At 48.0% G+C, this 9,018-nt stretch overlaps 1 protein-coding gene across 1 annotated transcript; it reads right to left on the reverse strand.

Annotated features, from left to right (window-relative positions):
* Nucleotides 1-1,148: 1,148 nt before the first annotated feature.
* LOC108109084 (toll-like receptor 7) lies at nucleotides 1,149-6,650 on the reverse strand. Its single transcript, XM_017217450.2, has one exon. The coding sequence runs from the start codon at nucleotides 6,223-6,225 to the stop codon at nucleotides 2,068-2,070; it is 4,158 nt and encodes a 1,385-aa protein (XP_017072939.1). The 5' UTR covers nucleotides 6,226-6,650; the 3' UTR covers nucleotides 1,149-2,067.
* Between the last annotated feature and the right edge of the window lie 2,368 nt (nucleotides 6,651-9,018).

The raw sequence follows: 9,018 nt of genomic DNA on the forward strand, positions 1-9,018 counted from the left end.
TCTGGCTCTTGCAGCTGCGATTTTGGTGTGTTTTTCTTTCTGTTTTTTTGTTTTCCGCATAGCATTTTCCACCAGCGAATTGACACACTTAATTTGCCGTCGATGGCGGTGAGTGTGTGGCAAGTGCATTACATGACACAAACTTCTCAACTCATAAACTATGCAGTTGCAGTATTTGTTTTTTTTAAGCCAGATACGGAGAGAGGAAGAGCATCCATCGATTTTGGCCGCGACTTGTTGGCAAGAGCTTTTGGCCCTTTGGCTTTGGCTCTGACTCTGACTTTGCCAAAAAAGTGTCAGGGTTATACCAGAAATAGACACATGCCAATAGCTTGGCCATAAATAAAGTATAAAGGGGGCTATAAAGAGGGCCTAGGGGGTTTCCTAATATTCCTAGAACTTATTTAAGTTGGCTTTAAGTATCTTTCCCTAGTTTAGTAATTGGGAAAACAGAAACGTTTGTAAGTTTAATCCATTTATAAAATTGCTCCGCCATGCGTTTAAATTAAACGCATTAAATGGGTTTTTGTTTCCTTCCTTTTCGTTTTAAATTTTATTATTATTTTATTTTTGGGAAAATTAGCCGCTGATAGAGTTGCGGTCAGGCGAGGCATGAAAATGCCGGTTGGTTCCAAAAGGGGGATAAACGGGAAAAGCGGGAAAATAGGAATTATGCAATTGCAAATGTGCGAAATACAATTTTCGCATTGGACCGCATTTTAATTTTGTTTTATAATTTCGCAAATAATAATTTACATAAACGAATGGCCCTGGCATATGCAGAGTGTTTGTCTGAGTGCGTTTTCCATTAATTTATTTATTTATTTACAATTATTTACAAGCAATTAACTTTGGGCATGGCTTTTGTTTAGTTAGTTACTCGCTTTTGGGTTTTAGTTAACGTTTGCATTTGTGACCTTTGCAATTCCCAGAGTGAAAATGCCGAATGAATAAATTGTAGTTTTCCTATGTCCCTGTGTCCCTTTAACCCTGTGGGAACAGTGTCAGTTGCATGTGTGACGACGCAGCAGGATTCCCTTTTGTGAAGGGAAAAGGAAAACCTTTAATTAATTTCATCTTCCAACTCTTATCTCCTCTTCTTCTAAAAGGAAAACCCATTTCCCCCCGCAGTGAAAAGATAGTTATGATTTAATTTTTGTCAATATTTTGTAATGTTTTTGCATTTTATTTTCGTCAGATATATTCGTCTGCTTGGTTTTATGTAATTGTAATAATTAATTTAATAATACATTTTGTCATTAAGTAAATTTAATTCAATTAATTTAGCTCCCTCCTCTCTATACAGTACGGTACATAAATACATTAAGTGCTCTAAACGTGGATTGATCTATATACATTTAAGTTTATCAAATATTCATTTTTTTAGTTATTGTTTCGTGTAGCTTAGGATGAATGAATCGACGAACACGAACGAATGGATGTGTACATATCTCTTTAGCATTACTTTAAGTTTTAGTTAACAAATAGTTTAGTTTTTTTAGTTTATAGTTTAGGTTTACGTTCTGTACGCCTGGCTAGAACTACTACATAGGTCTACGAATTACAGTTAAGGGGCATATTCTCATGTGCCGTTAATTAATATATCACATTGAATTTGAAAGTGTTTCTGCAACATTTCTAGTAATCGTTTACGTTTATCATAATATTATATTCGTAATAATAATATTCCTATATGCTTGTATATGAATGTGTTGTGGGCGTGTCTTGTGCGTGTTTCCCCTTTTTTTTTTGTTTCTTTTTTGGCAGTGCTACACTACGAAACATCAACAACCACAACATCCAAAGGCGAAATGCTTCTCCTCTCCTCTCCACTCATCCGACAAAAAAATACGTATAAATATATTGTGTTCTCAGGAAATGCCTACGAAAAAGTCTTTTTGTTTTGGATGTATGAGTGCCAGTGTGTGTTTGTGTGTGTGTGCGTCCTGTTTCTGCTCTTCCTCTTTCCGAGTCCTTGTGCGCCAGTGAGCGATCAGCTCCAAGATGGCCGCTCCTGCGCCGAAAGACCCGACTGCGAGGCTGAAAGAGATGGCCATTGGGGAGTTTTTAAACCAGGAAAGCCTGGCCGTTCTTATTGGCCGCTTCACTTCCACCAGCTGCCTGCTGCTGTTGCTGCTGCTGTTGTTGTTGCTGCTGCTGTGCCGCTGCTGCGGATGTAGAGGCCTGAGCCGTCGACTGAGTGCTGGTACTGGCCTGGCTTAGTCCACTGCCACTGCGCAGGTGCACGGGCGCTGAAGCCACAGGCATAGCCTGCTGCGGCATGGCCCGGAACTGAGGTTGCAGCAATCGCTGTTGCTGCTGCTGCTGGTGCAGGCGCAACTGCTGCTGCTGGTGGTGCATCATGCCCGTGGGAATCATGGACAACGCCTCGTGCTGGTCATACGCGCTGTACTCCGACTCGATGCTGTGGTAGATGTGCTCCGAGGGCGGACGCATTGGCATGGGCATGGAATCCACAACCCGGGCAGCTCCTCCTGGTCTCGTAGGGCGCGGTGAAGGTGTGGCAGTGGTGGCCGAGCTGTAGTTGGCCTCCATGTCCTCGGTGCAGTAGTATGCTGGTGGAGGTGGAGCCTGGCGGAAGATCATGCCAGGCGACACCGGCTGCTTGAAGCGCTCATGATGGTCCAGGGTATAGTTGTTTCCACGGGGCGACAGCTCAATTGGGATGGCATATCGCAGCTTCTCCCAGAAGTACCTATCGCAGGTGAGCAGGCGGTTGGAGGGCACTGATTTCAGGTATGGCGACAGTTCGGCCACATCCTCAGCCTCGGCGGAAACGCTTGTCTCCTCGATGATAACCAATTTCTGGGCCAAGCCCCTCAGAGACTCATGGAAGGCGTTACGGAATTCAATGCGGTTCCATTCGGTGGCCAAAAGGTTGCGGGTCAGCACCAAGATGATCTTCCTGGACGCACGGGCTCCCTCCACCAACTGGAGGTGCGAGGCCTGAGGAGGCAGATCGCGCTGCTGGATGCATAGGCGGAAGGGTGGGCGACCGTGCTCTAGCTCGGCGGCAATGTTGCGGCACACAAACTCGTAATCCTTCTCCGAGTGCAGGATGATGGCATCGTACAGCTTACCGGCATCCTCGAAGCGGGGCTCACATACCCTGACTCCATAGTGGGCAAACAGCCACATGCGAACGCTCTCGCGGAAGACGAAGACAATGATGAGGACAACGACCAGGAAGATCAGCACGAGGACAGCAGCCAACAGGGGCAGTCTGTAGCCTCCAGCCAAATCCTGCGAAGAACTGATATTGCTGGCACTGGCATCGAGCAGTTCGGAGCAGTCGGGTCCATTGGCCAGGTTGCCAATCAGTTCCAGCTCACGCTTGATTCCGGCATCCAAGCAGTAGATATCGTGGGCATCCCGCACCACCATGGCATTATCGGAGACGAACTGGGCCAGTTCCCTGAGCTGCTGGCAGCGGCATGACCAGGCATTCCTGCCCAGAGTCAGTCCCTGGAGGCTATGGCGGTACTGCAGATGGGGCAGGGAGCTCAGACGGTTGTTGTCCAGACGCAGAACCTCAAGGGAGACCAGCGGCTCGAAAGTGGCATTCGAGATGTGGGTCAGCATGTTGTTGTGCAGATACAGTTCCCGGAGGAGTCCCAGCGAACGGAACTCGGTTCCCTCCAAGTTGGTCAGCTTGTTGTTCTCCAGATGGAGCACTCGCAGATTAACCAACTGGGCAAGACTTCCATTCTGCAGAGTCATCAGGTTGGAGGCGTTCAGGTAGAGAGCACGCAGATTGCGACGACCCATCAAGTGGCCAACCTCCAGCTCGGGCATGTTGTTGCCATCCAAGTACAGATCGCTGACATCCTGAGGGATGCGGTTGGGCAGAGAGGCCAGATCCTGTCGGCCACAGTCCACAATGTTGGTGGCCCATGTGGCGTCGTGGAAGCAGCTGCAGTTTCCGGGGCAGATCACCTCGCATTCGCACTGCTCGTACTCGCAGCAGTGGCAAGTTGGTGGGCAGTGGCTCTCATACTTGCACACGAAGTCGGAGGCGGACAGGGTGGACAGAGGACGCAGTGGAGCACTGCGACTATGTGGCATCAGGCACTCAATGTTGCTGAGATCCACAACATGGGGATGCTGGCGGGTGGTGAGGTTGTTGATGCGCTGCAGCCACTCCATGGAGCAGTCGCACTCGAAGGGATTGCCGCCAAGGTAAAACTCAGGAACTGGTTTCTCCAACGAAACGGGAGCCACACGCAGGGCATTCAGCGAGATCTTGGACAGCACATTGGCATACAGATCCACTCGAGCCAAACGCGTCTTGTCCACGAAGGTATTGGCCTGGATTTGTCCAATAATGTTGTTGTTGATGAACAGCAGTTCGATGGAGTTGGGCACCGACATGGCTCCGATCTCTGTGATGCGATTATGCGAAGCATCCAGAGTGGTCACACGAATCTCCTCCTGCAGTTTGTAGTAGTTGCCCAGAGCCTCGATATAGTTTCCATGGATATCCAGCCACTTAAGGTTGGAGGGAATGAAGGCATAGTCGAACCAGACGAGGTGGTTCTCTGACAGATTGAGCCAGAGCAAAGAAGCGAGAGTAGCGAAGATTCCATTGATGTCGGTGAGGAAGTTCTTGTCCAAACGGATAGCTTCGATTTCGCTGTTCTTATCGAAGGCACCACGCTCGATGCTCTGGATGCGGTTCTTGGCCAGATTGAGCACACTCAATCGGGGAAGATCCTGGAACATGCCCACGGTGATGTTGCCGATCCGGTTATCGATCAAGCGCAGACCAGTCAGCTGGTTCAGATTGCGGAAGGTGTTGTTCTTGAAGTCCGAGATCTGGTTCTCGCCAAGATCCAGGGTCTTCAACATGCTCAGATCTTGCACAGCTTCGGGTACTTCAGTCAGCTGATTGGAGCTGAGATCCAGTTCCTTCAGATCGGAACAGTTGCGGAAGGCCTGGGTCTCCACGATGCTCACGAGGTTGTTGTTCAGCGTGAGTTTGGTCAGCACATACAGTCCGTTGAAGATGCGGTTGTCCAGTGTGTGCAGACGGTTCTCGGCGAGATTGAGGGTGTGCAGGTTGTAGAGGGGCAGGAAAGCGCCTTCCTCGATATGGCCAATGGAGTTGTTGCGCATGTCCAAGATCTGCAGGAAGTACAGCTCCTTGAAGGTCTTGGCTCCGATGCGGGTGAGGGCGTTGTTAGACAGATTCAGCACAATCAGGCGGATTAGGCCGGCGAAGGTGCTGTTATCCACGTGGTGACTGGTCAGCTGATTGCCACTCAAGTTCAGGACCAACAGTTGCTCCAGACGATGCAACAGACCCTTGGGCAGATCGTACAGATCATTGCCTTGCAGATGCAGTTCCCGCAGTTCCTTGTTGCCGGCGAAGGCCTCCGAGGGCAGGGATTCCAGATGATTGAACGAAATGTTCAGCACTCGCAGCGAACTCAGACCGGCCAGGGCATTGGGAGCCAGACTGGTGATGTTGTTGTGCTGCAGGCTGAGGGTCTGGAGGCGCCTTAATCGGGATGCTCCCCAGGCATCAGGCAGGGAACGCAGCTCGTTGAACGACACATCCAGAGTCTGCAGCTCCGAGCCGCCACTAACCGCTCCATTGGCATTGCTCAGGGCGGAGCCGGCACAGAGTTTCTCGGAGAAGCCAAGGAACTCGGCAGAACGTATCCGATTCTGGGTGAGATTAAGCACCTGCAGGCTGGGCATGGTGCACCAGACTCCCTCGGGCAACTGACGAATGTTGTTATCACCCAAATGCAACTCCGAGAGCTCCTTCAATCCCTGGAATGACTGGCCGTGCAGTTCCAGGGTTTTTCCCGGACCCCAGACCGCATTGTGGGACTCGAGGGAGAGTCGTTTGAGCGACATTAAACCCTCAAAGGAATTCGGAGGCACTCGTTGCAGTTTGCAGGCATCGATACGCAGCTCCGAGAGCTTCTGCAGCTGCCGGAAAAGTCCGGGGGCCAGTTCACTGGCATGCAAAAGCTCCTGGCTGCACTGCAGCTCAAGGCGGCCGGCCGCCTCCGCCACTTGGAGATCAAGTGGGGATCCGGAGCTGGACTCCAGGGCACGAACACTGCACCGGATGTCCATGGTGGTGAGGCCGTACTGCCAGTTGCACTGCTGCTGCGCATGCGCAGTGGCCACCAGAAGCAACAGGCAGGTCAGGATGATGGCGTTGATGGCGATGGAAGATGTGGCTGGCATTTTGGTGATTTGCTAGTTGGCTTAGTTAACTTTAGATGATATACGTTTTATTTTAATAACAGCTATTTAGGCTGTGTGGGTTGTGGATTGCGGTGGTGGTGCACAACTTGGTCACTTTCTGGTTTTCATTTTTCGATCGCTTTTTCCGCAGCCTGATTGCCCTGTAATCCTGGTGTGAGCTGGCTATGCGTTTTGCGATTTTTCACTTTGGTTTTTAAATAGATTTTTCAATTTTCAATTTTCAATTTTTTGTTGTTGTAACTTTCAATTGGTAACTTGTAATTGGTATTTCTTATATTTCTCGTTTCAAACTTGGCACTTGGCGCGACTCAGTTAGCTAGTTCGAGACTTCGTTTCGTTCGGCGAGAGCTCGTTTTCTCAAAACATGTTTACCGCCTCGCGTTCCGATTGAAAATGATTGCTGGAGTTGGCCATCTCGACTCCGTTGGCTCGTTGAAAATGTGAAACCGACGACGTCGCTGCGTCGTGGCAGAGCTCACCCACACATATAAACGCAAACACGCTAGCGTGTGAAACCGGCAGACAGACAACACGTACATGTGCATGTGCATGTGAATGCACTCTCGCGAGCGAGCACACACACATGCAGCTCTGCCGCCGCGTTGCTTTTCGCTCTCTGGCGCTCCTCCTATACACAAACACACACACACACACACACGCATAAGCGCACTGCATTTCCTGCCTGCATATGTCACACACACACATGAGAGAGCAGTGCTCTTACTCTCACACTCTCTTTCCCGCTCTCACGATGAAAGTAGGGGAAATGTTGCACACACACACACACATGGAAATGGGCATGGGAGGAAAACAGTTAGCATTAACCCTATGCTGCGCTCTCTGCTATTTCTGTTCGTTCAATTAGCACTGGGAAAAGGAAATCATGAAGCAGAAGGGTTAACTTGGGTTATCAGCCATCAGTGGTCTTATCTGCCTTATTGAAGCTCTGATCGTTCGATTTGTGGAAAAGTGGAAATTAATACAGAATTAGCTGAGAGCATCTGATGGGCTCTAAATGGGGAGTATTGTATTGGCGGCTGTAGGGAAAGTGATCCATATTTAAAGCTATCATTAACATAATCATTGATTCAAATTACAACCAGAATTTCTTGCCTTTAATACCACTAAGCAAGCTTAACACCTAGAACCCATAGAGGGTTAAATAGAACCGGCAACAGGCTGCTGCTTGTTGGCAACATTTTGCTCCCTTTCCCGCCCCACATTTTGCAATGGAAACTCTCGTACTCAGTTCGTTTTGCTGCCTCGTGTTGCACTCGCGATATGTGTTGCATGTACAGAGTATAGTATGTTGCCTCAGTTTCAGCATGTTGCATGCTGCTTGGCTCTTAACAGCTGCCGATGTTGCAGTTGCAATTGCCTTTGCCGTTGCTGTTACTGTTTTTGTGTGCCTTTGACCACGTTTTCTGTGGCTCTCCAAAGTGTTTTGTTGCCGTAAAATGCCTAATCTATTGTCGTATGCTAAATATATTTTAGCAATATTTGTTGTGTGTGTTGCAGCAATTTTAGTTGCTGCTCCCGCTGCTGCTGCTGCTGCTGCAGTTGCTGTCAAACATATTCGCTGGACTTCTTAGTGGGAGTTCGATACTCTATGCTTTTTCATGCCTCTGTAACTCCCCTTTTTTAGAACTTAAAATACCATTACTTGGTTGCTTGGTTTTTTACTACGCTGCTGTTGCAGTTGCAGTTGCAAGTGCTGAAATTATTTCGTACACAGAAAAAGCCACACATATTTGGCACTTTGAGTGGTTCAGGGAAACTTGTTGGCGCTCTTTATTGCCACTGCCATTTGCTTCATCATAATTTTCAGGTTTATTTACTCGCAGCTACTGCTGCTCGCCTCTTAGACCATAAATATTGCATATGAGTGTGGCATGCGGCAGAGGCAGTGGCAGTGGCAGCGGCAGCGGCAGTGGCAGTAATACCATTCGCAGTAGCAATATTACAGTTTGAATGCCACTATTATGCCAAGTTGCAACAGCAACTCAACGGAGGAAATGTCCAATGCGAGATTGTTTAGTGTCACCTGGGTTCGCCGTTCTAATTTCGTAGGTCTCTATCACCTGGCTGGCTTTTTCGGCTGTCGGCTTATGCCACTTAAAATTACATTAAAAAACTTTCCGCCAAGAGCAACAACTTTGCTGCTGATGGTGCAGCCCGCCCCCCGAAAAAACTCGAAATGGGGAGTTTGAAAACTTTGCCCGGCTTTGCCACTACCAATGTTGCTGCCGTTCTAGTTGCTGTTGCTGGTGTTGCTCCTGTTGCTGCTGCGTTTTTGTCCCGTTTTGTTTTTGCGGCGCTGCAAATATGAAACTTTTGTTACTTAATTATTTTGTTTGTTGTTCTTGTTAATGTTTCCGCTCCTGCCTCTGCCTCTGTTGGTATATTGTTATTAATTAATTGAGTTACACTTCCCCTTGCAGTTGCTGCTTCTTGGATTGTGGATGCCACATCCACAACAAGGTTCTTACTACTGTTTGCCTAGTGGTGCGAATATTTTATGAATTTTTAAATTTCATTAACTCGACATGTGCCGGCAACTTTGTGGCAGACTGTGTCATATGTGTGTCGTCGACCCTTTTCGTGTCTTTAGGCGGACTCTAGACGACATAACTATAATGTTATACATAGTTTTTGTAGAGTGAAAAACTTGATTAAAAGTGTTTAGAATTTCTAGATTATCTTACTAGTAAACTTTTGGAAATTTCACTTTGAGAAATGTAGTTTGTTTTTCCTAGACATTATGGGCATTTC

Source organism: Drosophila eugracilis, unplaced genomic scaffold, assembly GCF_018153835.1.
Source record: "Drosophila eugracilis isolate 14026-0451.02 unplaced genomic scaffold, ASM1815383v1 contig_1765, whole genome shotgun sequence".
Lineage (NCBI taxonomy): Eukaryota > Metazoa > Arthropoda > Insecta > Diptera > Drosophilidae > Drosophila > Drosophila eugracilis.

Excerpts from the sequence above, each read along its gene's own strand:
- LOC108109084 (XM_017217450.2), bottom strand. The coding sequence starts at position 6,225 with ATGCCAGCCACATCTTCCATCGCCATCAACGCCATCATCCTGACCTGC.